The 26,080-nt window shown below is 61.4% G+C and overlaps 1 protein-coding gene across 7 annotated transcripts; it reads left to right on the top strand.

Moving 5' to 3' along the window:
• The first annotated feature begins 631 nt into the window (after window positions 1–631).
• On the top strand, window positions 632–24,214 carry TRIM3 (tripartite motif containing 3). Of its 7 annotated transcripts, none has more exons than XM_053310088.1 (13): window positions 632–743; window positions 1,609–1,686; window positions 4,185–4,363; window positions 7,754–7,997; window positions 8,296–8,447; window positions 8,540–8,720; window positions 10,691–11,414; window positions 11,687–11,790; window positions 11,873–12,040; window positions 16,059–16,239; window positions 17,168–17,238; window positions 21,267–21,407; window positions 22,640–24,214. In XM_053310088.1, the coding sequence occupies exons 3-13, from the start codon at window positions 4,233–4,235 to the stop codon at window positions 22,790–22,792; spliced, it is 2,250 nt and encodes a 749-aa protein (XP_053166063.1). In that variant the 5' UTR covers window positions 632–743; window positions 1,609–1,686; window positions 4,185–4,232; the 3' UTR covers window positions 22,793–24,214. The 7 variants fall into 7 exon arrangements, with proteins under 7 accessions (XP_053166063.1, XP_053166064.1, XP_053166060.1 ...); XM_053310089.1 differs by having other exon boundaries at window positions 4,188–4,363; XM_053310085.1 differs by lacking the exons at window positions 632–743; window positions 1,609–1,686 and adding an exon at window positions 3,050–3,512.
• The last annotated feature ends 1,866 nt before the right edge of the window (window positions 24,215–26,080 follow it).

Here is a 26,080-nt window from a genome sequence, read left to right on the forward strand (position 1 = left end):
CTCGCCGCTGTTGCGCAGGTGATGGGCCCGGCTTGGGGGAACTGCCTGGCTGGCGTTGAGAGGGTGTGTGGGGGAAAGGATGCGGCCCCGCGGCGAGCAATGGAGCCGCCAGCAGGGCCGCCTGTGTGAGCTTGCCGAGGAGGAGGAGGAGCAGCAGCCGCCCAGGAAAGTTGGCCCGCCGTCGTGTCTCCGAGGCCGAGCTGCTGCGGGTTTGCCAGGCAGCTTTCGGGCTACACAGAGCTCTTCGGAGGAGCCCCTGCTTGGCCTTCGCAAGGTCCCAGCCTCAGTCGCCTCCGGCAGCAGCATCCCGGTAGCAGTAGGAGGGCTGCCCGAGAGGGGTCCCCGGAGAGCCGTAGGTGCCCGCCAGTCTCGACGACAGACCGCGGTGCAACCGGCCGCCGGGGACCTCCTGCACCGGCAGCAGGGCCAGCTCCGAAGATGCCAGGCGGCGGCGGCGGCTCTCAAGTGCCCCAGCTGCGGCTGGACGGATCGCGGTGGAGGAGCGCGGCGCGCCCGCCCGCGAGGAGAGCGCCCCTGCTCAGGCAGGCAGCCCGCCAAGCGGGCGGAGCGAGGCAGGCGGGCGGGCGGGCGGGCGACATTCCTCCGCCAAGCCTGGGCCGGGACACCTGTGGGCGGAGGTCGAGCTGGTCCCGCCGCCGCGCAGGGAGGCTCCTCCCCCGCCCCCGCCCTCGCCTCTGCTGCCTCTTCCTCCGCCGCGGCTGCTGCGGGCCGGCCGACCTCTGGTGAGAGCGGGGGCGGCGTCGGCGGGCCAGCCGCCCGCCTGTTTGCTGCTTGGCCCGCTGCGGAAACCGGGGCGGGGAGGCCGCGGTCTTGACTGCACCCTCCCTGCCTTCCTCGGATGCAGGGAGCGCGGGGTGGGGCGCCGGCTCTGGGTAGGCCATAGGGGCAGGAGGCGCTGCCTTATCCCGAGTCAGACCTTGGGGCCATCGCGGGGAGTGTTGTCCACACGGACTGGCAGCGGCGGCAGGGTTTCGGGCAGGGGTCGTCCCCAGCTTCATCATCGGGAGACGCCGCTGCCTGCTTGCCAGGGTTGGAGGACCTCGGGCCGCCTTCCCCGACTACAACTACTTACATACCGCTTTCCAGCCAAAGTTCGCACCTCCCTGCACGCCAAGCAGAGGCGCCTCTGCCCCCCCCCCGTGATGGCTGTCTACACTGGCTGGCAGCGGCTCTCCTCAGGGTTTCGGGCAGGAGTCTTTCCCAGGCCTGTCTGGAGATGCCGCCGTGGATGGAATCTGGAACCTTCTGAATGCAAAGCGGATTCTACCACTGAGCTTTACAGGGGGCTAGACACATTCATGGAGATGAACTGACAGTCTCCATGATCACTAAATGGAACCCCCACAGTCAAGAGCAGTCTACACGAACACCAATTGCTGGGAGGGAACAGTGGGAGAGACCTGTTAGCATCCCTCTCGAGCTTCCTGGAGTCATCTGATTGGCCACTGTGGGAAACAAGAGTGCTGAACTCGATGGGCTCACCTTTTCATGGGAGGAGGAGCAGCGAGGGAAAGTCTCCTCAGGGGCTGCCCCACACACCGCTAGGGTACATGTAGCAGTGCAGTATTCTGTGCTTCTGCCATTCAGGTTCCAGCCCCATGGCTGTGGGGCAGAAGCAACAGGAGCCCTGACCCAGAGAGCACAACATGGTCCTGCTATGACAAGGTAAGGCTATGGGGCGGAAGCGGGGGAGGCGGGTGACGCCCAGGGGATTCGGCAGGCCCTGGCTTGAGGCCCCGCGCGGAGCCTGGTCGTCGTCTCCTCCTCCTCCTCCTGTGCAGGGGACTGGGACACCTGGGTTCTCTCCAGACAGCAGGGAGGGCGGCTGCAGGGAGCAGGTGAGGATGACTCACGATCCTTTCTATGCCAGGAGTTCCTTCCAGAGGAGCAACCTGGCCCTTCCCCTTTCCACGTCTCACCTGGTCTGTGAGTCCCCGTGAACATCGGAGTCCTGGGGGCGGGGGGGGGCGCAAATTCTGCCAAGGGAACATGGCTCTGAGGTGGGGGAGAGCTAGGCAGCGTTGGAGAGGTGCCGGGAGTGGGACATTTCCTGGCATGGTGCCTCTGCCTCCAAGACGCTCGGAACAGTGTACATGGCTATTTGTCCTCACAACAACCCTGTGTCGTAGGTCAGGCTGAGAGGGAAGGGTCGCCCAGTCCGTTTCATGGCGGAAGCGGGATTTGAACGGGGGTCTCCCTGGCCCGACATTCCAACCACCACACCCTGCAGGGAGGCTTTTGTAAGATGGCCGGTCATAAAAAGTCCACCCTTAGCTATCGATGATGGGCGGTCGAGAGCGGAGGGTCACCCAGGGAGGCTGATGGGCGAGAGCTTCCCCGGGAGAGCGAGAAGAGAGAACCCGGCCCGGGCAAAGGGCGCCGCTGGGGGCGCTGTTGCGGGATGCGGTCATCCCGGGAAGGCAATGGGGCGGACTCCTGGAGGCGGAGAGGGCTCGCCCTGGCTCATAGGCAGCGTGGCCTAGTGGAGCCTGTCCAGGGACAGCCCAGCTCCGCAGCATACCGAGTGCTGGGCGGCGGGGGGCGGGGGGAGGGCACAATAGCGAAGGCTCCTTGTCTTCCAGGCTCCTGTCCTGAGCTTCCAGAAGCTTCTGCTGGTTGGTCTCTGGGGCACGGAGTGGGGCACGCGGCTTTGACCTAATCCAGGAAGGCAGTTTTAATGGAATAGTTTCCTAGGCGAGGATAACTGCTTATGCAGTGGCTGACGCACTCTCCTGTTGCAATGAGTTCCGTAGGTTGCTGCTTTGCGGTGTAGACCTTCTACTTAAAGGAGGGGTGATAGTGAGAGGACCCTTCGTGGTGCAGAGAGGACCCCTCCCTCCTGCCACTCCCCTCTCCCTGCAGTATCCTCCAAAGCTACCCTAGCCTGGATGCAGTTCCCATGGCAACCACCATCACTGGTACCTTCAGCCCCCCACCGGGCTGGGGCAGGCCCTGCCCCCTCGCCCTCCGCCCACCCGGATCTCTCGGCGGAGGATCGCCCCCCCTGCGCTCCGCCAGTGCCAGCCCCCCCGCCCACCCCGCGCTCGGGCACTGCGGTGGAGCCGCAGCTGCTGCTGCATCTCTGAAGCGCCTCGGCGCGGTGGGCGCAACCATTTCGGCGCGGGGGGAGTAGGGGCGGAGACCATTTCCCCGATCGTCCTTCAGCAGGGGGCTTGTGCTGGCCAGGCGCTTCGGCAGGGGACTGCGTGAGGAGGAGAAGGGGGGAGCTGGGCCGCCAGTCTCCTCGGAGGGCTGCTGGGCTGGGCATCCCGGCCAATCCTCCCCGACCCCAAGCCTGCACTGGTACGCTCCGGCCCCGGCGGCGGCGGCAGCAGCAGCAGCAGCGGCGGCGGGGATGCGGTGAGCGGGGCGAGCCGCCCAGCTGAGCCGGAGCCCCCGCCTGCTGCAGCCGCAGCCAGAGGAGGAGAGCCCGGGGCGCAGCGGGCCCCCACGCGGGCCCCCGCCGGCGCAGCCCCCGCCCGGCAGCTGAGGTGAGTGACGCCCCCGCCGCGGGCGGCGCTGCGGCCGGGGAAGAAGCCCGTGCTGCAGGGCCAGAGAGGCAGTCGGCCTGGCCCGGCCCCGCCGCGGACCCCTGGCTGGCTGGCTGGCTGGCTGGCTGCCCGACCCTCGGGGTGCTGGAGCTGCTGCTGCTGCTGCTGCTCGGGGCGGCTTCCTGCCAGGCCCCCGCCCGGCCGCCTGCTGCCTCTGGCGCGCAGCTGCCCGTGCCCCCCTCCGCGCGCGGTGGCCTTCCAGGGGAAGGGGAGGAGCCGGCGGCTCCCGTCGCCCGGCCCGGCTCGGCGCGCCCTGCGCTGCGGAAGCCGGAAGGTCGTCCGGCGGGCGCTGGCCGGGCGGCTGCTGCTGGAGCGAAGAGTCGGACCCCGACGGGGCCCGCAGACGCTCGGTGTCGGTGAGCGCCCCGCCTGGTCTGCCGGGCCGGGCAGCGCCTCCATGCTGGCTCCGAGGGCGAGGCGGGCGGGGGGCCGCCCCCGCCACCTGGGCGGGCAGCTTACGCCGAGCCGGCGGGGCAGGGCCAGCGGCCGCTCGCTGCCTTGCTTGGGGAGGCGGCGGCGGCGGCGGGTGGCATCCTGCTGCTGCCCGCTCTAGTCCCCTGGCCGGGCGGAGCCTCCTTCCTGGGGCCCCCCCTGAGCTCTCCTTCCTCGCAGCAGGCCGGCAGCAGAGGGTGCCGCTCGGGCCGCGGGCCGGCCGGCGCCATGGCGAAGCGCGAGTCCAGCTCCAGCCCGGTGGTGCGGCAGATCGACAAGCAGTTCCTCGTGTGCAGCATCTGCCTGGACCGCTACCACAACCCCAAGGTGCTGCCCTGCCTGCACACCTTCTGCGAGAGGTAAGGAGAGGCCGCCGCCGCCGCCGCCGCCGCCGCGGCACCGGCCAGCCCCGGAGGGAGCGGAGCCTTTTGCTTTTCTGGAGTGAGGCCTGGAGGGCTTCGGGGTGGGAGCCCCGCTCCCCCCCCCCGCCAGGTGTCTCTTGCAGACCCTCTTCCTTGCCCCCACTTTTACCCTGGGGACTGCCATTCCCAGGCCCCCCCCCAGACTGCAGGGTGCTGCTGGCCAGGCCTGCGTTGCCCCTCCTCTGCTTGTGGGTGTGTCGTCTGAATGTGGGGTGGCCTTGAGCTGCATGAGTGGCTGGGCTAGCCATGGAAGAGACGCAGGCGCTGCAGGCTGTTTCCTGCCCGGGAGGGCTGCGCGCTCCGTGCTCCTGTCCCCAGTGTCTGGGCAGAGGCTGGCAGCAGCCATTGTCAGACCTGTTCCCTGCGAGGCCGGAGGCTGTTGCTGCATCCTCTGCGGTGGGGCGTGTGGAAATGCCGCCCCATCTCTTGGTCTCTGGCATTCCACCTCCCCCAAAGGTGATTGGATGCCTCCCCCTTCAAGAAGCTCTGGAGGAGGGACTAGGGATGAGCGTGGCACCGCCAGGGGCTGGTTCAGAGGCGGGGTGGTGGGTGGGGGGAGGTTAACTTCCAAGGGTGGAGGGGTGCTCACACCCCCCCGCTGCATTTCCCCTACTGGTGCTCTCTGTAAAACCAGTCCAGCAGGGCGGCAGTGTACCTCCCTGCTGCCCCGTCCTCTCCTTGGAGTGGAAGTAACCCATGTGCATGCACACGTTGTGCTCGTTTGTGCGCACATGCGTGGGTTACTTCCGGTCACTTCCAGTCCGAGTAGAGGAGGGAGAAACGCTGCCGCCCCGCCGGCCTGGTTTTGCAGGGGAGGGTCAGTGAGGACACCCTCCCCCCCCACTGCCTTGAACTGGCCGAACAGTTCACGGTGTCCGAACCCCTTGGGAGGCCTGAGAAAGGGCCTCTGGACAGGTCTGTGCCCACCCCTAGGAGGGCCCCCTTCTGACCTGGCGGGATTGAGGCTCCGGCCTGGTCCCCCTACGGGGGCGGCTCGCTCTGCCTCCACCCTGGCAAGGAGCGTGTCCGGCTCTTCTTTTGCTCTGGGCCCCACGTTGACCTCCAGATGATCTCCGGAGAAGCCGGGCACCCCTTCTGCTGGCAATGCTGCCGCCCCCCCCCCCCCGCCACAGGTTCTGGTTCTCCCAGCCGCTCGGGCTGGGCAGAGAAGGCCTGGCAGGCGTCCTGGGACCGGTGATGCTGAGGCTACAGCCCTCCCCCCAGGGAGCTGCAGAATTCCCAGAGCGTGGGTGCTGATGCCCCAGGCAGGGGCCGTGGGGGGGGGGTTGTGTCACAAGGGAGCTGTGAGCCCACTGAGCCTTGCTGTGTCGGTCTGGTTGGTGATCAGCTGGGAGGAAGCGGAGGGGCTCCTTCTGCCCAGATCCTTGCTGGGGGAGTTTGGGGAGGAACTCCTGCCCAGGCAGTGGGCAGTGGGTGCTGCCCCAAGGAGCCGCCGGGGGTGTGTGTGTGGCGTAGAAAGGTGCCAGGCAGCTGCACTGGGAGGTTGGGGGGAAGTGGGGCTGGAGTCTTCTTGCCTGGGGTGGGGACGCCCCGTGAGCACGCCTGCTGCAGGGAAGGTCCCTACCCGTTGGACCTGTGCGTGGAAACAAGCTGGGGGGGGGGGCGTTTGCCCGGAGGGAGAGCCGGTGGCGGCCTTGGAGGATCCGTGCTGGAGGAGCTGGAGAAGAGCTGCTGGGCGCTGCTGGGCGGGCCGTGGGTGTGGAGGGACCCCCGAGAATGGGCTGGGGCCCCTGCTCTGGGGCAGACCCCTGCTGCTGCTGCTGCTCTGTGCACAGGCTTGGGCCCTAGCGCGTTGGCTCCCTGGCAGCATCTCTCGGGGGGGGGCTGGGCGGGCCCTCCACTCCCTGGCCAAGGGCGCTCTGCCAGTCAGTGTTGGCCGGGGGGGGGGGCTGACTGGCAGAAGCTTGCTTGCTGGGCCCACCTCTCTTCACCGGAGGGGGGCGGGGTGGATGCCCGAGGGGGTCCCTTCTCTTGGTGGCTTGCAAAGGAGGAGAAATGGCTTCCTGATTCTCTCTCCCTCTCTCTCTCGGGGGGGGGGGGGGCAAGAGGCTCTCTGGCTTCAGACCCTGGGGAGGGAGCGAGCCATTCAGTGCAGCCTCCCCCCCCTCCCCGGCCCCGGGGTTGGGCCTGGAGAGTGGACCGTGCTCTGGACACATCTCCTCCGCGAGCCCAGCCGTGGCAGGGGAAGCATTGGGGTTCTTGCCCTGCAGAGTTGGCAGGAGGACTCCCTGCTCCTCCTGCTGCTTCCTTGTGCTGAATGAGGGCCGGGTGGGGGGGGGCAGTGGCTCCTCCTGTTCTCTACTCCCCTATCCAGGCAGCAAGAGAGTGGGGGGGGGTTGCGATTGGGGTGTCTGCCCCCCCCCCGTTGTGGAGTCTTTTCCGGAGACCCGCCAGGGGAGGTGGGATGGGGTCCTGGATCAAGCCTCTCTTGAGCAGGCTGTTAGGCATCCTGCAGTTTGGGGGAGGGAGGGGCTTCAAGGCAAATAAATGCCCCCCCTGCCCGGTCCCTGAAGAGGGAGGGGAGGAGATGCCCCAGGAAGTGGCGGGAGCTCCAGGGCTGGCTGGCCGGCCGGCTCCCAGGCAGGGCAGTGATGGGAGGGCAAAGGAGGCGTTCAGACCTTTGCCCGCCACCTGCCTCTGCATGGTCCGCGTGGTCTTCTCTGGGGCGCCCGTACGGCCTCGCAGGGCCACTTGCCTTTAGCAGCTGAAGCGGTGACCTCTTTGGGCCGGGGCGGGGAGGCATTTGCGGGGCGGGGGCTCTTGCGCGTTGGGTGGGCAGCTTTGCCTCCAAGGTGGGGAGTGGGTGTCTGCAGTGCCAGAGCCAAAGGGGGGTGGGACAGGACAGAGCCCCCCCCGAGCAAGCTGCCTCTACTCTGGGCCCCTCCTGCAGCGGAGCTGCTGGGATCGGCTCCCCCGCCGAGGGGGGTGAGCCAGGGTGAGGCCTGAGCGGGAAGTGCCTCCTGAGAACGTGTGGAGGGCAGGGCAGGGTTCTCTGGACCGCAGGCCCAAGGCGGAGCTCTGCAGGGAGAGCGCTGGGGGGGGGCTAGAAGACAGCACAGCTCTCTGAAGCCCCCAACCCTTTGTTTCCTGTCTGTCTCTCCCTCCGCCCCCCACCCTCTTGCCGGGTCCAGTTCAGAGACCGCCTCGCCCCCGTGTCTGCTGCCCCCCCGCCCCTTTGCAAGGCCGACGCTGGCTTGCCCCGCAGCCCAGCCCCCCCTGCTTCCTGCCCCCTTCCAGGACCAGCTGCCCCTTGGTCTCTGCTTGGCCCCCTGACCCCTTTGTCTCGTCTTGCCTGCTCTGCGCCAGGTGTCTCCAGAACTATATCCCGCCCCAGAGCCTGACCCTGTCCTGCCCCGTCTGCCGCCAGACCTCCATCCTGCCCGAGAAGGGGGTGGCCGCCCTGCAGAACAACTTTTTCATCACCAACCTCATGGAAGTGCTCCAGCGCCAGCCCGACAGCGCCAGCCACGAGGACGCCGCTGCCGCCATGCTGGACTCGGCCAGCGCCGTGCCTGGACAGCCGCTCTCCTGCCCCAACCACGAGGGGAAGGTGGGTGCCTCAGAGGGGCGGGGCGGGGCGGGGGGGAGGGCGGCAGAGGGGGCCCGCTCTCCTGGAGCCCCCGCCCAGGCCCAGCTCTGGCTCCTCCGGAAGCGGGGCGGGAGGGGGCCGGGCTGCGGCTGTGGCTGCTGCCCCCCGCCGGAGGTCCCCGTTGCCATCCGTGGCGGCGGCAGTGGCAGCGGCGGCAGCAGCGTCTCTAGGCCGGGCTCTCCAGAGGCCCAGCCAGCCAGCCAGCCAGCCCCGCTTGGGCCAGGCGGGGGACTCGCTCCTCTCCTCCCGCTCCCCCCAGATGATGGAGTACTACTGTGAGTCCTGCGAGACGGCCATGTGCCACGAGTGCACGGCAGCCGAGCACCGGGAGCACGTGACGGTGCCCTTGCGCGACGTGGTGGAGCAGCACAAGGCCTCCCTGCGGCAGCAGCTGGAAGCCATCAAGAGCCGGTAGGGAGGCCCCGGGGGGGGTGGGGGGTGGGGTGGGGGGGTGCGCCTGGCCCGGCCGGTCAGGGCCCGGCTGACCGAGGCTTCCCCGCTAGGCTGCCCCAGCTGGCCGCCGCCATCGGCCTGGTGTCTGACATCAGCCTGCAGCTGGCCGAGCGCAAGAACGAGGCCGTGGCCGAGATCGGGAGCACCTTTGCGGAGCTGGAGAAGGCCCTGCACCAGCGCAAGGGGCTGCTCGTCCGCGACCTGGAGGCCCTCTGTGGAGCCAAGCAGAAGGTAGGCTGGGCTGGGCTGGGCTGGGCTGGGCTGGGGGGCGCTGCGGCCTGGCCTCCCCCTCCCGACTCCGACTCCTTTCTCCCAGGAGACCCTGCAGGCTCGGCCTGCCCCTCCGGCCGGACTCTGCCAGCCCCCCCCCCCCCCCCGGAGCAGCTCCTGCCTCTGGATGTGGCTCTTCCGTTTCTCTGCCGTCCGTGGCCAGCAGCTGCTCACGCCGCCCCCCCCCGTCTGAGCCCCTTGGCGGGCCAGTGGCCACCTCCGGGGGCAGCAGATCCGTGGCTGGCGCTGCAGCCCTTCCACAAGGGGGGTTGAGGGAGGAGCAGCTCCGCAGGGTGCCCCCCCATCGCCCAAGCCCCAGGCGGGGGCTCGAGAAGGGAGCGTGGGGCAGAGGAGAAGTGGGGCAGCCCTACGGCGAAGTGCTGCGCTTGCCTGGAGACGCAGCCTCACTGGGCCCAGCGGGGCAGGAGGCCGCTCACCTCTCGCGGCCAGTAGCCGCTCCTCCTAGCCAGCCTGGGGGGCGCCCAAGGAGGGCTGCAGCTGCCTCTGCCTTGATTGAGAGCCACGCTGCCTGCAGGCTGGCCACACGACAGGGATTGCTGTGCAGTCAGTGGCCCAGCTCTACCTGATGAATGCCCGGTCTGCAGGCAGCATGGCTCCCAGGCAGGGCCGCAGAGAGAGGGGCAGCCGGCACTGCTGTCTCCTCAGACGCCTCCCTGGCATGTGATGTTAGGGCCAGCCCCTCCTGGCCTGGGGGAGCCCCCTTCTCCGCCCCCCTCCTTCGCTGGCATTGCTGCTTCTCTCTTCCTCTCTGTGTTCTGTGCTCCACACCAGGGGTTGGCAGGTGAGGAGTGGTCTGTGGGTCGGCCTGCTCCCCCCCGCTCTTCTCCCCTTCTTGGTGGGTGGATCCCCTCCCCGTCTCTCATGGCGGGCACCTGTAGTTAGTGTCCAACTCCAGTTGGCAGAGGGGAGGCATCGAGCGAGGCGGCAGTGCCTCCCTGACCAACGGAGGAGTCGTCGGCGTCTGCTACTAGCTTGCCTGGGCGGCTTCTGAGAGCTTAGTCCGGCCAGACGTCCCAAGGCAGAAGCCCGGCAGGGTCTGCCTCGGCAAGACTCCTCCCTCCCTCCCTCCCTCTTCCTTTCCAGACCTTTCCTGACGGGCTCCTTCTGTGTGCTTAGCTAATGCAGGCAGGTGGCGGGTGCGAAAGGCTCCACGCCCTGGGAGCTGAGGGTGGCTGGTTGCTTGACCATCCGTGATGAAGAACATTTCTCCTAGGGCGTTTACCCTTATGTCTGCTCTCAGACCAAGTGAGCAAAGAGAAACCCTTTAAAGTGGTGATTCTCTTTATGTTAAGCAGGGGGAGAGCAACTGCCCTTATCCATCCCCGGCACAGCATCCCTCTAGTAGCTGCTGCTGCTCTCTATCTTATATTTCTTTTTAGATTCGTGAGGCCTTTTTGGAACAGGGAACAGGTCGGGGCGGAGGCTGCTCCCGCCCCCTCCGCTCATTGCAAGTCCACAGGAGTGCAGCGTAGTGTCTGAAAAAGGCTGGTGCATTTATTCCAGCGAGAGTTGTTAGCCCTTTTCACCCGTTTGTGGTGGGACGGTTCAGCGGACGGATTGGTGCTTTCCGTGCTTCATCATGGGTGTCACTGGAAGGCACCAGTGGAGGGAGGCTGACCTTGGCAGAACGGAGGCGTTTTGGTCAGAGGATCACTAGTGGCGTGTGGGGCGTCTTTCAGAGGGTTCCCCTGAATGCTCTCCAGGCCCAGGGACTTGTTCCTGCCCTGCCCTTCGTCACCTCCGCCTGCAGCAGGCCGGAGGCTGCCCTCCCCCTGAGGGAGGAGTGAAGAGCTCTCCTCGGCGAGGCCTGGTGCCTTTGGTGCAGATGCGCTCACTGGAAGGGGCGCCCGGCCCCCGCAGGCGTCTCTCCCGGCCCACTCTCCTCTCCTCTCCTCTCCACCCCGCCCCAGGTGCTGCAAGCCCAGCTGGACACGCTCCGCCAAGGCCAGGAGAACATCCTGAGCAGCTGCAGCTTCACGGAGCAGGCGCTGGACCACGGCTCGGAGACGGAGGTGCTGCTCGTCAAGAAGCAGATGAGCGAGCGGCTGAGCGAGCTGGCCGGCCGGGAGTTCCCCGAGAAGCCCCACGAGAATGCCCAGGTGGACTGCGTGGTGGAGACGGAGGGCGTGCGCAAGTCCATCCTCAACCTGGGCGTGCTGCTCACCACCAGCGCCATTGCCCACAAGACGGTGGCCACGGGGGAGGGGCTGCGCCACGCGGTGGTGGGCCAGGCCGCCTCGCTCACCATCACCACCAAGGACAAGGACGGCGAGCTGGTGCGCAGCGGCAGCGCCTGCCTGCAGGCCGAGGTGACGGCCCCCGATGGCTCCGCCATGGACCACGAGGTGCTGGACAACAAGAACGGCACCTACGAACTGCTGTACACGCCGCGCCACGAGGGCGACCACCTGCTCTCCATCCGCCTCTACGGGCAGCCCATCCGGGCCAGCCCCTTCCGAGTCAAGGCGGTCAAGGCCTCCGACGTGCCGCCTTCCCCGGACGACGTCAAGCGCCGCGTCAAGTCCCCCAGCAGCGGCCACATCCGCCAGAAGGCCGTGCGCCGTCCCTCCAGTATGTACGGCAGTGGCAAGAAGAAAGAGAACCCCATCGAGGACGAGCTGATCTTCCGCGTCGGTCAGTGCTGGGCACGGTGGGGGCGGCAGGGCAGGGCCCCCCCGGACCGTCTGTGTGTGAGCGAGCCCCCCCCCCCGTGGCCTCGGCTGTGCCCCCCAGGGCCCTGGCCGTGTTTGGAGTGGGCCTGGCTCTACCCAGGGCAATCTGGCCATGTGCCTGTTGGGGCGGGGGGGGCGGGGCTGGCTGACGTGGGCTGCATGGGCGTGGGGGGGGGGCGCTCTTGGCTGCCTGCTCTTCATGGCCCTGGATTCTGTCTCCTCTGCTGGCTGTAGGAAGCCGGGGCCGGGAAAAGGGTGAATTCACCAACCTGCAGGGCATCTCCACGTCCAGCAGCGGGCGCATTGTGGTGGCCGACAGCAACAACCAGTGCGTGCAGGTAGGGAAGGCCCCCCCCGCCCCCCCTCCCGTGCCCCCGGCTGGCCGGGCCCCTCTGACGCGTTGCTGCCTGTGCCTGGCAGGTCTTTTCCAACGAGGGCCAGTTCCGCCTGCGCTTCGGGGTGCGCGGTCGCTCCCCAGGGCAGCTGCAGCGCCCCACAGGGGTCACCGTGGACCTCAATGGGGACATCATCATTGCCGACTACGACAATCGCTGGGTCAGCATCTTCTCCCCGGAGGGCAAGTTCAAGGTAAGCGGGGGCTGCAAGCGGAGGTGGGTCGGCCTGGGCCCCGCACGAGACGCCAGCTGACATCCTGCTAAGATTGCCAGTCGGCGAAAAGAGGGAGGCTAGTTGGGGAAATGTGGCACTGGGGGGGACAAAGCTGTGTGTAGCTTAAACTGAGAAAAATAACTGAAGAACCGGGCACATTTTGAAAGAAGTCTCTTGCATCCAAGCCAATTTATTGTAATACAGCAATTTATGTATTGATTTGAATTTTCTTATATACTGCCTCCTCCAAAGACCCTAGGCGGTGAACAACAATGATACCAATAACAATTACTTTAAACTAGCTGGGCCAGGTGCAGAGCATCTGCCCCGCCGGCCGGCCAAACCACCGCCGCTGCCTTTTTCTCCCCCAACAACTGCTCCAGTAGATTATAATAAAAAACCAGGCTGGGTGAAAGAGGTCGAAAAATGTAACCAACAAATGCAAGATCTAATAATAACACCAGAATTAATAAGTGAAAGAGCAAAGAAAATTAAAAATTGGACTGCTCCAGGCGATGATGAACTGCATGGCTTCTGGCTTAAACACCTAACAAGCCTTCATAAACAACTATCAAAACAGCTCAATCACATTTTGCGTGATGTTGAACAATGGCTAACAACTGGGAAAACTCATCTCATCATGAAAGACCCAGCAAAAGGTGCAGTTCCAAGTAATTATAGACCGATCACCTGCCTGCCAACCATGTTCAAATTATTAACTGGAATAATAGCAGATGAAGTGATGCAACACTTATTAACTAATAAGCAGCTTCCAGTTGAACAGAAAGGAAATTTCCAGAGGCACAGAAGACCAGCTGCTGATTGAGAGCTGAAATAGAGATAGATAGAGAAGAAAAACAAATCTAAGTGTTGCATGGATTGACTACAAGAAGGCCTTCGACTCATTGCCTCAGACATGGATACTAAACTGTTTAGAAACAACTGGTATCAGCAAAAACATTCAGCTATTTATTTAAAAAGCAATGAGCATGTGGAGTACACAGTTAACAATAAATGGCGAGACACTTGGACAGGTTAGCATTAGAAGAGGCATTTTCCAAGGGGACATAAGAACATAAGAACAGCCCTGCTGGATCAGGCCCAAGAAGGCCCATCTAGTCCAGCATCCTGTTTCGCACAGTGGCCCACCAGATGCTGCTGGAAGCCACAGACAGGAGTTGAGGGCGTGCCCTCTCACCTGCCATTACTCCCCTGCAACTGGTACTCAGAGGCATCCTGCCTTTGAGGCTGGAGGTGGCCCACAGCCCTCCGACTAGTAGCTATTGATGGACCTCTCCTCCATGATGTCATCCAAACCCCTCAAAGCCATCCAGGTTGTTGGCTGTCACCACATCCTGTGGCAGAGAGTTACACAAGTGGATCACTATTCCCTCTGTTGTTTGTAATCGCCATGACCCCACTTTCACAAATACTAAACAAAACAGGCCTCGGATACCAAACATCTAAAACATCAAATAAAATCAACCATCTGCTCTACATGGACGATCTGAAGTTGTATGGAAAGTCCCAGTCAGAAATCAAATCACTGCTAAACACTGTCCGTATATTCAGTAGCGATATAGCAATGGAGTTTGGACTAGACAAGTGTGCTGCATTAATAATGAACAGAGGGAAAATAAGAAAAACAGAAGGAATAGAACTGCCCAATGGAAGCAAGATCAAGAACCTGGAAGAGAAAGAACCTTACAAATACTTGGGCATTCTCCAGGCTGGTAACATCGCACACACTGAAGTTAAAAGAAAAATGGGAAGTGAATACATCAGGAGAGTTAGAAAAATCCTCAAGTCCAAACTCAATGGCAGGAACACCATACAAGCCATAAACACCTGGGCTATACCTGTTATCAGATATGCTGCAGGAATAATAGACTGGACCCAGGCAGAGCTAAAGACGCTAGATCATAAGACCAGGAAAATCATGACCATCAATCATGCTCTGCACCCCCGCAGTGATGTACATAGGCTATACCTCCCTCGCAGCTCAGGTGGAAGAGGAATGCTGCAAGTCCATCAAACAGTAGAGGAGGAGAAAAGAGGCCTTGAAGAATATATCAAGGACAGTGAAGAAGATGCACTTCAAATGGTCAATAACGCGAAACTATTCAACACCAATGAAACAAAGCAGGCCTACAAGAAAGAACAAGTCAAGAACTGAGCAGAAAAATAGGAAAATAAGCCAATGCATGGTCAATTTTTGCATAATATAAGTGGAAAATCAGACATCACCAAGACCCAGCAATGGCTTAAGAATGGCAACCTGAAGAAAGAAACAGAGGGTTTAATACTGGCTGCACAAGAACAGGCACTAAGAACAACTGCAATAAGAGCAAAAGTAGAAAAGTCAGCAACAAACAGCAAGTGCCGCCTTTGTAAAGAAGCAGATGAAACCGTGGACCACCTAATCAGCTGTTGTAAGAAGATCGCACAGACTGACTACAAACAAAGGCATGACCAGGTAGCAGGGATGATACACTGGAACATCTGCAAAAAAGACAAGCTACCTGTAGCCAAAAATTGGTGGGACCATAAAATTGAAAAAGTGGTAGAAAATGAAGATGCAAAAATATTATGGGACTTCCGACTCCAAACAGACAAACATCTGCCACACAATACACCAGATAGAACTGTAGTCGAGAAGAAAGAAAAACAAGTGAAAATAATCGACATAGCAATACCAGGGGATAGGAGAATAGAAGAAAAAGAAAGAGAAAAAAATCACAAAATACAAAGATCTACAAACTGAAATTGAAAGGCTGTGGCAGAAAAAGACCAAAATAAACCCAGTGGTCATTGGCGCCCTGGGTGGAATTCCAAAAGACCTTGAAGAGCACCTCAACACCATCGGGGCCACAGAAATCACCATCAGCCAATTACAAAAAGCAGCTTTACTGGGAACAGCCTATATTCTGCGATGATATCTATAATAATAACAGCAACAATACTGATTATAAAATTCAGCCATCCCAGGACCTTGGGAAGGATTCGATGTTTGGATAAAACAAACCAGTCAATAACACCTGTCTGGCTGTATACATAAATAAATTAATAATAATAATTATTATTATTATTAAAGGGCAAACACCTGGCGAAACAGGTGGGTCTTAAGAAGGGCCTTAAAAGCATCCAGGGAAGGTGGGGGGAAGAGTGTTCCAAAGAAGAGGGGCAGCCACGGAGAAGGCCTTTCTGTGGGCCCAGGCACTTGGAATAACTTGCCATTAGACCAAGTCCACCATAAATCAAGCCTTGTGCACTGAGCATTTAGAAGTGTTAACGAAGCACTGCAAATTATGGCAAAAGTCAGGGCACCAGGGAACGGCCCCAAAGTCTTGGATGGTCCAACAGAACCCCCTAGCATTTTCTTAAGCCTTGGAATGCCGTCACGCGGCCTGGGCAAGCAGTTTTGCTGCCCCAGATGTGGCGTATGTGACGCTGTCCTTTAACAGAAACAGCCACTTTCCTGGAAGCGATCAGAGTGGTCGGCTATCCTTTGCACGGGGGTCTCTGTACATCTCGCCTTCCAACTTAGAACGGAGAAGACCACCTTCAGGGGACTGGGGAGGGGATTGCAGAAGCCGAGGGGGTCACTTCTTCCCACCCTCCCATTCCACAAGAGGAAGACTGTTCAGTTGGGCTTGGGAAGCAGCTGTCCTTAGCGTCACATCAGCTCCCCAATGACACAATCCAGAGACGTAGTGTAAATACATAAATATAGAGAGAGAGCGAGAGCGTGCTTTGATACTGCCAACAGGAAAGAGAGTGCAGGAGATCCAGAACGGCAGGGTCTTGCCTGTGTGGTGAGAGGCAGCCCAGAGCCCAGCTTGTGTGTGTGTGTGACTTGTGCTTGGACTCATCTGTGGCCGGCCCCTGGGGGCGGGGGGGGGGTGGGGGAGGTCACCGTCTTGTCTTTCCACCTGCCCTGCCTGGCTGGGTGCGGGGGTGGTGGTGGTGGTGGTCATCTCTGCTGCTTTCCCGCCAGACCAAGATCGGGGCGGGCCGCTTGATGGGCCCCAAGGGCGTGGCTGTGGACCGCAACGGGCACATCATTGTGGTGGACAACAAGGCCTGCTGCGTCTTCATCTTCCAGTCCAACGGGAAGCTCGTGGCCAAGTTTGGCAGCCGCGGCACCTCGGAGCGCCAGTTTGCAGGTACCCTCGATGGTAATGCAGCGGCAGGTTCCCTCTCGTTACTGCATGCCTTTGGCTTCTGCCAGGGCCAGGCTGGGACCCGGCTGGTGAGTACGCGCTCGTCGGGGCTGCCCCTGCCTGCCTGCTGGCCGCGGTGGATCCCGTGCCGGGAGCAGGAGGCGGACAGGCCTTGCCCCCCCCCCCGCCGCTTGCAGGGGCTTTGCACTCTCTCTCGCTCTGCTAACTGGACCGGCGGCTGGTGTGGCCACTAACTTGCCTTCTCTCTTGCGTAGCTGCTGGCGCTGTGCCGGGGGTGGGGGGGGGAGGTTGCATCTCTCAGGGGGGAAATCTGTCCCCACCAGGAAGTGGGGCTGTAAGGCTCTGCAGCTCTTCTGTGGGCTGCTAATTCCAGTCGATCTGGCGCCCCCGTGTGGTGAAATGGAGAGGCCACTTCTTGGCGTTGCGGAGTCGAAATCCAAAGCGGGGAGCTCGGTCTTTAAACCTTCCCGCGATTCCTCTTTCCCCACATTGGGGAGCATTTATGCAAGAGAGTGACGATCCACAGAGAAATGCACAATAACCCCCCCCCCTCTCTTTTTCTCCTGAGCAGCGGGATTTCCTGGAGGGTCTGTCTGGGGGCCGGGGGGGGGGGTCCAAGGCCTCGCTCCCCTTCCCCCCGCAGCTGCTCTCTCCACACCCCTCCCTGGCCTTGGAGATGGCCTTGGGGGGGTGCCCTGTTGCCTCCTGGGGTTACAAGCCTTGGAGAGGGGAGAAACTGGTGGTCCCCCCCAGAGAGATGGGGGTCCCCTCTGGGGGGTGGGGGCCTGCAGGGCTGCACAGAAGAGGTGGCCTTCGCCTCCCCCAGCCAAGGAGTTTCCCGGCCTTGACACCCCTCCCGGGCCCCCGCCTGCTCTCCCTGGCGCAAGGCAGGGGGTCATGCTGGTCTCTCTTCCCTCTTCAGGGCCTCACTTTGTGGCCGTCAACAATAAGAACGAGATTGTGGTGACGGACTTCCACAACCACTCCGTGAAGGTGAGACCGGGACCGCGGAGGAGGGCCCCTCTGCTCCTGCCTGGGGAGTGGCTGGAATGGTCTGTCTGTCTGTTGGCTGCAGCGGTGCCCCCCTCCCCCCCCCGTGAGTGGGGCGGGAGAGACCCCAGTGGAGGTCCAGGGCCTGCTCTAATCCCCGAGGGGGCGCGAGGGGTCCTTGGCCCGGAGGGTTCCCTCGGAGGGCTGCGGCCCCCTGCTGGCTGGGCTGAACTGCCCCCCCTGCATAGATGCTTGGCCCCCCAGAGGAGGCAGGACTACAGCTCCCATCATCTGGGGACCAGCGTGGGGAACCTGGCAGCCACTGTGCCTGGGGATGATGGGCGCTGTAGTCCGGTAGCATTTGTGGGCCTCCCCCTGCCCAGCATGGCCGCTGTCCTCTGTCCACTCCAGAAGGGTTGGGAGGGCGCAAACGGCTGGCGCTGTCCTGGCTTTGGATCCGTGTGGGGCGAGAACGCTTTCCCCCCACGCTAGGAGGGCAAGGAGCGGAAAGAGGCCCTGGATGGGAGCCCACCCAGAGCACTGCTGACCCCAGAGGGCAGGGAAATGTCACGGAAGCGGAGGGGCAGAAGCCCCCCTCCCTTTGTGCCGTCCCCCCCCCCAAGCTCAAAGCGCCCTACAGAGTTCCACAGGGTGAGACTATTGAACAGACCCCTCAGGAAATGCTGCCCCACTCAAGGCCTTGGGGGTAAAAGCGGGGGGGGGGGGGCGGGGGGTTGGTTGCTGTTGGCGAAACTGCCTCAGGGGTGTTTGGCCAGCACCCCCAGTTCGGGTGAATGTGGAGAATTTAGCTCCAAAGGGGAGACCGTTCCAGTCAGCCTTAATTCGTTCAAGCTTATGAACTCAAGGAAATCAGCTTGAGAGGGGAGTTTTTATTAACAAAAAGGAGTTTATTGAAAGAAATATGTGTTTGTATTTGTTTGTTTCGGCCCAAGGCCAGCATAACTGAAAGAAATATAATTTACTAGGTGGCCCTAACGTAAAAGCAATGCAAATCTGTTTGAAAACAGACGATTGTCAGGCACATTTAGCTTAAAGTTCCAAATTGTGTGTAAATCCCCAGGCGGGCTAGAGAGGTCCATGAAGAGAGAGGGGCCAGATTTCAGAAATAAGAGAAGGGGATCGGTTCGGCCCTGAAGAAGCCGGGCAAGAGGCTCCCTCACCTGTCCTAGAGAGGGGGACACCAAGGTGGTCTGCGGGAGTCTCTTGTTGCAGTCTGCTGGGGTCCAGAGGGAGGGGCGCGAGGGGGCCCTGGGATGATTCTCAGGGGGAGTCCCAGGTGTAATATACACGCGGAAGCACCCCTGGGCCATGGAATTAGGGATACTTCTTTCCCAAAACGTGCCTTGAGGGCACCTGCCTTTTGTCCTGCTCTGCTGAACAGGGGGGCCCAGACAACCTTTGGGGGGAATGCCTTGTGTCTTAGTCCTTCCTGGGTATGAATGTGTGTGAATCGCCCATGGTGTCCCAGGCTGATTGTGAGGTGCAGGTACATTTAAAGCAGGCCTGCACAACATAAGAGACATAGGTTTGGGGCGGTGTAAAAATATGATAAATAAATAATAAGGCCCAGGGGGCAGATTCAGCCCACAGGGACTATTTTACTCAGGTCTCCTGCAGCAACACAGGAGCTGGGAACTGCCTGATGGCGCCATCCTGTGCCTGCCTGCTCAGAAATTGCGCCATGGTGTGCCCAGTGAGGCTGACTCCCATGTAAGCATGCCTAGGATTGCAGCCTGAAACTAGCAACCAGAGTTTAGGGAGGGGAGAGGGCATTTGTTTGGGGCTGGCAGGCACTCCAGCAGATTGAGCAGGGACAAGACCTTTTCTCTGGCCGCTATCCTTGGTTGAAACCATGGGTCCATTGACAGGGAGAATAGATCCACAAGTAACTAATAATATTTTTAATTTTATTGTAATAATGTGCTAAACATTGACTTCGGCCCCTGTACACCAAGTTGTGGATGGTTCCGGCCCTCCAGGGCATTTGAGCTGTGCAGCCCTGATTTAAAGAATCTCCTCTGCTGGGACTGACTCTTCCAATAGTTCCATCAAGAGTTTTGATGGGCACCTCTCTCGCAAAGAGAAACAAGGCTTGGCCATCAGGCCAGGGAGCAAAGACAGAGAAGACAAGTTCCTTATCTGCAGCCTCCATTGCAAGAGGGGTGCAACCCTAACCCTAACCCTAACCCTAGAGCCCCTGGTGGCGCAGTGGTAAAACTGCTGCCCTGTAACCAGAAGGTTACAAGTTCAATCCTGACCAGGGGCTCAAGGCTGACTCAGCCTTCCATCCTTCCAAGGTCGGTAAAATGAGTACCCAGAATGTTGGGGGCAATATGCTAAATCATTGTAAACCGCTTAGAGAGCTCCGGCTATAAAAGCAGTATATAAATGTAAGTGCTATTGCTATTGCTAAAGTTACATCAGTGACTCATCCCTCTTGCAATGGAGGCTGCAGATAAGGAACTTGTCTTCTCTGTCTTTGCTCCCTGGCCTGATGGCCAAGCCTTCTTTCTCTTTGCGAGAGGAAGAGGGTAGTTGAGATTTCATGCCAAGGCTGAAATGATCTGAGATGCCAGACACTTGCAGTAGCTAATCCTGGGAGTCTGCTTAGCTGGGTACCCCTCAGAGAGAGATCGTGAAGCTAATCCCCTTTCCAGTTTGTGGGGCTTGCAGCCAAATCTAGGGGCAACCAGTCCACTGCCTACTAAGCGACTTGTCCCCATGTAGAACATAGACTGGGAGCTCACATTGCAATGCAGCTCCTGAGCATAGCAAAAGTGCAATCTTCAAGCCTGGAGATGCAGTTGCAACCCGGGAGGCTTCTGAGAGTGGGCCGAATAAGCTCAGCTGGTAACATATCCCCTATTGACGGCCCAGGACTTTGGAGGCGCCGCCTCTAGAGATGGAGTTCTGCAAACTTTTTGAGAGTGCTCTTTAAGGTCCTGCTAATAAGCAGGCGAAGCCAATTCCTATCTGGATCTCTTTACATGCATCTGTTCACTCTCTAACAGGTACTTAAGGCACCTGTGACTCCTTAATCCCATGTGCGAATGTGAGTGATGTCGGTGTAAAGGCGGAAGGTTAGCATCAAAGCAGAAAAGTTAGTAAAGGAGTAGGCACACCTCTCTTGCCCGCAAGAGAGAGGCGTTTTAAACCTTTGACTAACCATACTAACAACAAAAACTAACCATCTACTTACTTGTAGTTCAAATGAGCATATGAGTTAACTAATAAATACTAAACACTTCTAATAATTACTGATATTCAAGTACTAGAGCAATTCTGCGTGGGCATGGCTGAAGCTAACCTCAAGGAGTGATAAGCATCATCCTTTAAACTATAGATACGACGAAAAGCAGTTAGTTTTTAAAAACTAAGAAATATGGTTAGACTATGCAGACATAACAGTGGATTACTAATCAGTAGTAATCTAAAGCTAAATTCTAAAACTTCTAAGTAATCCATGAATGATACAAAGCAATTGCAAAGCAACTGGTTCTCCAATGCCTAGCCTACTTCACAGGGTTGTTGTGAAAGAGAAACTCAAGTATGTAGTACACTGCTCTGGGCTCCTTGGAGGAAGAGCGGGATAGAAATGTAAGAAGGAGGAGGAGGAGGAGGAGGAGGAGGAGGAGGAGGAAGCCCGGGGGCGGAGCGGGCTCAGCATTTGCTCTTGTCAAAGGGTGGGGATGGTGAGAGGGGAAGCCGGAGGGTTTGTGACCCGGGGAGCCCGCTGCCCACACCGAGGAGTCTCCTTGTCCACCCTCGCGGGAACTGGGCGGGTGCCTTGGCTGGCTCTCCACTGCTCCTTGGGTCCCAGGAGGTCCTTCTGGCCGGTGATTCTCTGCTCCTTGGACCGGGATGCCCGAGCCCCCAAAGAGACCCCCTCGGGGCAGGTGGCCACTTCCGTGGGAGTGGGACGCTAGAGCCCCCCCTCCCCGGCCAATGGCCTCCCACTGGCTGCCCCAGAGGGCCAAGCTCAGAGCCGTGTGTCTGCTCCCCCCCCCCAGGTATACAGCGCGGACGGAGAATTTCTCTTCAAGTTCGGCTCCCACGGGGAAGGCAACGGGCAGTTCAATGCCCCCACAGGGGTGGCCGTGGACTCCAACGGGAACATCATTGTGGCAGACTGGGGCAACAGCCGGATCCAGGTAGGGGCCGGCGGGAGGAGGCTGCCTTGCCCTCCTGCGACGTGTGCCTGGTGGCAGGGGGCAGAGGTGGCCGCTGGGTGGGGTGGCCCCTTGCCAGAGCCAGCGGGCAGTTCCCGAGGAGATGCAGCAGGGTCAGATTCCCCCCCCTCCCACCCACCGCCCGCTTGCCATCTAGATCAGGGATTCTCAAACTTGGGTCCTCAGGTGTTCTTGGACTTCAACTCCCATAATCCCCAACCAAAGGCCCCTGAGGCTGGGGATTATGGGAGTTGGAGTCCAAGAACACCTGAGGACCCAAGTTTGAGAATCACTGATCTAGATGGAAACAAGCTCTATTAACTCAGGAAGGGAGAGGGGGGGAGGGAGGGAGGGAGGGAGGGGCAGCCACGGGAGTGGCAGCAAGGAAGGGCCCGGCCAGCTGCAAGGAGGAGTGGGGCTTGGGTGAGGGTGGGGAGGGGAGCAATCAGGTCCTGGCACGCAGATGCTCTGTGTGGGTTAAGCTGGTTCCCAGTGGATGCTGATGGACAGCGGGTAGGAAGGAGATCAACTCTGCTCATGCCGGGGGCACCATCTTTGCTTCGCTGTCACCCCTTTTGGGGTGGGGCCCTGGTACTACACGTGCTCCCAGGAGGAAGGCGGGGCTGCCCCCCTCTGGGGCACAAGGGGCCCCTTCCCAAGCACAGGACAGCTGCCCGCTCCAGCTTGTTGGGGCCGGGGGGGGAGGGGAGGCCTCCAGGCCCCTGCAAGAGTACGGCCAGGGGACCCCCCCCGACGCCTGTCACCCCACCTCAGGACTCTGCTCCCCCCTGTTCTGCCTGGAGTCTGTGGTGGCTTTTTCAGATCAGATCAAGGTTCCAGGCAACTGCCCCCCCCCACCTGATGACCCCCAGTTCCCTGCCAGCCTTCTCTGGGCCACGTGTAGCACTAGACATGCCCCCCCCGTCTTTCAACGGAGGAGCCCCCAAGGCTTGAGCCTGCCTTGCCTGGGGGGCGGGGCGGGGGCGGTGCTCCAGCTCGCCCCTCAGTCTGGCTGCCCTGGCCTGCCCCCTCTCCAGCCTCGCCGGACCTTCTTGAGAGGGGTGAGGGGCCGCAGCTGGCTTCACGAGTTGGAGGGCTTTGGGCCCCCCAAGGGGTGTGTGCTGCCCTCAGTCCCAGAGCGGAGCCGGCCCCCAGGGCTGCCCCCCACCCCCCGTGCCTCGCTAGCCCCGTTCCTCCCCCGCTTCTCTCTGCAGGTTTTTGACAGCTCGGGCTCCTTCCTGTCCTATATCAACACCACCGCAGACCCGCTCTACGGGCCCCAGGGCTTGGCCCTCACCTCGGACGGACACGTGGTGGTGGCGGATTCCGGCAACCACTGCTTCAAGGCCTACCGCTACCTGCAGTAACCGGGGCGGGGGGAGCCGCCTGCCGGCCTTAAAGACGATGGGGGGCGGGGCTCCTGCTGCTGCCGCCGCCGCCACCTCCTCCTCCCAGGTCCGGGGGGGGGGGGGCCCTCTGGCAGCTGAGTGTGATGGTGCCAACTGCTACCCAGGCAGCGACAGGTTCTGAGTCCGAGATGCTTCCTGGGGATGGGGAGGGGGGGAGGGAGCGTGGCCGGCTTGGTGCTTCCAGGGCTGCTTTAACCCTGGGGCCTCCTCTGAGGGCGGGGGGGGGGGGTTTTCTCCCAGGAGTGCCCCCCCAGATCTTGCTTCTTGCCTGCTTGGAGGTCCTTCCTGCCCCCAATTGCGGGGGGCCAGGGAGCTGTTCCCTTGCCTCACCCCTTCCGCCCCCTCTGCCCTCTCGCTTCCCCCCCTCACCTGGGTCTTCTCTGCACTTTATCTCTGTTCTGGCAGGGGTGGGGGGTGGGATGCCTGACCCCCCCCCACCGGTCCCTGGAGTTGGGCTGGTGGGGAGATTGGAGCCGCTAGCCCAGTCGGGGAGGGTGGGGGTGGGCTCTCCTCCTCCTCTGCCTGGGATTGGGACCCTTCTCTGGCTGGGCACCAGGAGCTCTGCGCCTTCAGCGGATGATGCGTGGACGGGGGGGGGGAAAGGCATGGGGGGTGGGGGGAAGGCATGGGGGGTGGGGGGCAGCAGCAGCAGCAGCGCCTTCCTGGTTCTGACAGGAGTTGACTTCACACCAGAGTGTGTGTGTGTGTGTGAGTGTGTGTGAGAGAGAGCGAGTGCTCCTGTGCCTCCCCCTCCCCCTCCCCCTGAGAAGCTATGCTGGGTGTGGGGGGGGCAGGGGAGGGGAGCCCCCGTCCCACACTGGCTGCTCTTCTTGGCACCTTTTGATTGTGTGAGCGGTGGGGGGTGGGGGGGTGAGTGGTCTTCCCCTTGCCCTGCCACGTGGGGTGGGCAGTTCCGCTTTTGCCCTGGCTCTCCTCTGGGCTGGCACCTGGCGGTTTGGGTGGTGCTGGTGCCCCCCCTCCTCTCTCCCGGGGGGGGGTCAAGGTGATGCCTTGGCTGCGTCATAACCTGCTGGGGCCAGACCTCTTGCAGTCCTGAGCCGCGGTGAGGGGCTGATTGCGGGGGGGGTCTGCGGTGTGTGCTCTGCCAGCTCGGTGTTTTCCTCCTGGGACCCCCAGCCCAGCCCGGCTCCCTCCCTCCCTCCCTCCCTCCACTCTGGCCACAGCCACCCCAGGCCACCAAGGGCCTGACCCCCTCCCCACCACAGTGGCTTCCAGCCTGCCACTCCCCCCCCCCCGCCGCCACCTCCTGGACACATTCCTGGCTGGCTGGCTGGGCTGGGGGAGGCAGCCACGTGCTCATAAAATGTATGTACAAATAAATAAATGGATGAATAAATAAAATAAAGATGTATTCTGAAAGGAGGCCTGCTCTTTCTTTCTTCCCTCTCCCCCCACCTCTGTAGGATGGTAAAGTTGGGAGGGACCCGGGAGGTCTTTTAACCACCCTCACCCCGCACTTTGCAGATGGCCCTCCAGGCTCTTGTTTGGAAACCGCAAACGGAGAAGTGCTCTCTCTTTCCAGAGGCAGACAGTTCCACTGTCCAACCGCTCTTGCAGTTAGGAAATTCTTCCCAATCTCCAGCCTGAATCTGCTTCTTAGTCCCCTCCTCCTCCTCCTCCTCCTCCACCAGGTATTTGAGGACGGCTCTTGTAGCTCCCCCCGGCCACCTCTCCTTCTCCACGGTAAACATGCCCAGCAGCCCCCTCAACTGTTCCTCACCGGTCTTGGTTTCCAGACCCCCTCCTCGCCATCTGGGTCGCCCTCCTCTACACCTCTTCGAGTTCATCCAAGTTGTCCTTAAACAAGCCAGCGTGGTGTAGTGGTTAGAGGGCTGGACTAGGACCGGAGAGACCCGAGTTCAAATCCCCATTCAGCCAGGAGACTTGCTGGGCGACTCTGGGCCAGTCACTTCTCTCTCAGCCTAGCCTACTTCACAGGGTTGTTGCGAGGAGAAACCTAAGTATGTAGTACACCGCTCTGGGCTCCTGGGAGGAAGAGCGGGATACAAGATGTGAAAATAAATAAATGACATGCAGGGCCCAGGGGAGGCCTGGCCCGCACAGAACAGAGGGCAGCAAGGACTCCTTGTGAGCTGGACTTTGGCTCTGTTGCTGCAGCACCACCCTTCTGGCTCCTGAATCCCCCCCCCAGAGAGTCCTCGGGGTGGGGGCACCAGCTGCTGTCTTGCTTTGGGGGATGCAGCCCCCGCACCCCCCTCATCCTTGGCCCTCTGCAGCTGCCCAGAGGCACCCTTGGCCAATGCGGATACAGAATGGGCGGAGCTGTGAGGATGGGTGAGTCCAGGTGGGGGTTTGGGCTGGCAGCGAAAGGGTGGGGATTTCGGCCTTGCTGTCCGCTGGGCTGGAAGCTGGCCACAGTCCATTGCCTTCCACGGAGACCACGCTGGGCCCTCCTCCGCAGACTGAGAGAGGACGGGAACATGCCAGAGTTACAGGGTCGAATCCTCCCCCCACGGCGGGAGCAAGCCTTGAGGTTGCTTGCTCCCACCCTGCCCAATAATTGTGCTGCCTGCAGGCTGGCCATTCACCAGGTAGAGCTCTGCAGTCAACTGCCAGCCTGCAGGCAGTGCGGTTCTCGGGTGGGAGGGCAGGAGAGGCTGGAGCCACCCAAGCTCCTGCCAGGAAGGAGACCCCGCTGTGCCTGCTTGGGTGCAACCCTCCCCCCCCCCGGTGCCTCCTGTCCTGCTGCCCTTCTGCTTTGCATCTAGGCCACGTGAGGCATGCAGGGCTTTGAGTCCGGGAAGGCTTGGCTGAGTGAGGTCTAAGGGCCGGGAGGGGTCTGACTTGACCATGGCGGTGGTAGTCCAGCTGTGAGGGTTGCAAACCTTCTCCACCCCACCCCGCGAGGGTCAGGTGAGCAAGTGGGGGCTGCAGTTGCTGCTGGATGCAGCAAAGGTGATGGATGTTCAACGGCCTCCCGCGGCTGGAAGCTCCTTTCCCCAACTTTGTCAGCCGGCTGCTTCCTCGCCGGCTGCTTCCTCGCCTTGAGAGAAGTGACCGGGCGCTGCCAAGCTGGGCTGCCCTTGGAGGCGTCCATGGAAGCTCTCGCTGGCCCAGAGGGTCGTGGCCAGGCGGCCGCCTCCTGCCCGCCACCGCCGCGTCCAGCCACGTGCAAAGAGCTTCCCTGGCTCTGCTTCCAGGCCGCCCCCTTCAAGGGCTACTTCAGCCCTCAATGGCTGCGAGCGGAGGAGGGCCTGAGGAGCC

This window comes from Hemicordylus capensis, chromosome 3 (assembly GCF_027244095.1).
Source record: "Hemicordylus capensis ecotype Gifberg chromosome 3, rHemCap1.1.pri, whole genome shotgun sequence".
In the NCBI taxonomy this organism is placed as follows: Eukaryota; Metazoa; Chordata; class Lepidosauria; order Squamata; family Cordylidae; genus Hemicordylus; species Hemicordylus capensis.

What these genes read in the sequence shown, in the direction of transcription:
- TRIM3 (XM_053310088.1), top strand. Translation starts at nt 4,233, where the DNA reads ATGGCGAAGCGCGAGTCCAGCTCCAGCCCGGTGGTGCGGCAGATCGAC. An exon ending in CCCCGGAGGGCAAGTTCAAG is followed by an intron (nt 12,041 to 16,058) that starts GTAAGCGGGGGC and finishes CTTTCCCGCCAG; the next exon opens with ACCAAGATCGGGGCGGGCCG. An exon ending in TCCACAACCACTCCGTGAAG is followed by an intron (nt 17,239 to 21,266) that starts GTGAGACCGGGA and finishes CCCCCCCCCCAG; the next exon opens with GTATACAGCGCGGACGGAGA.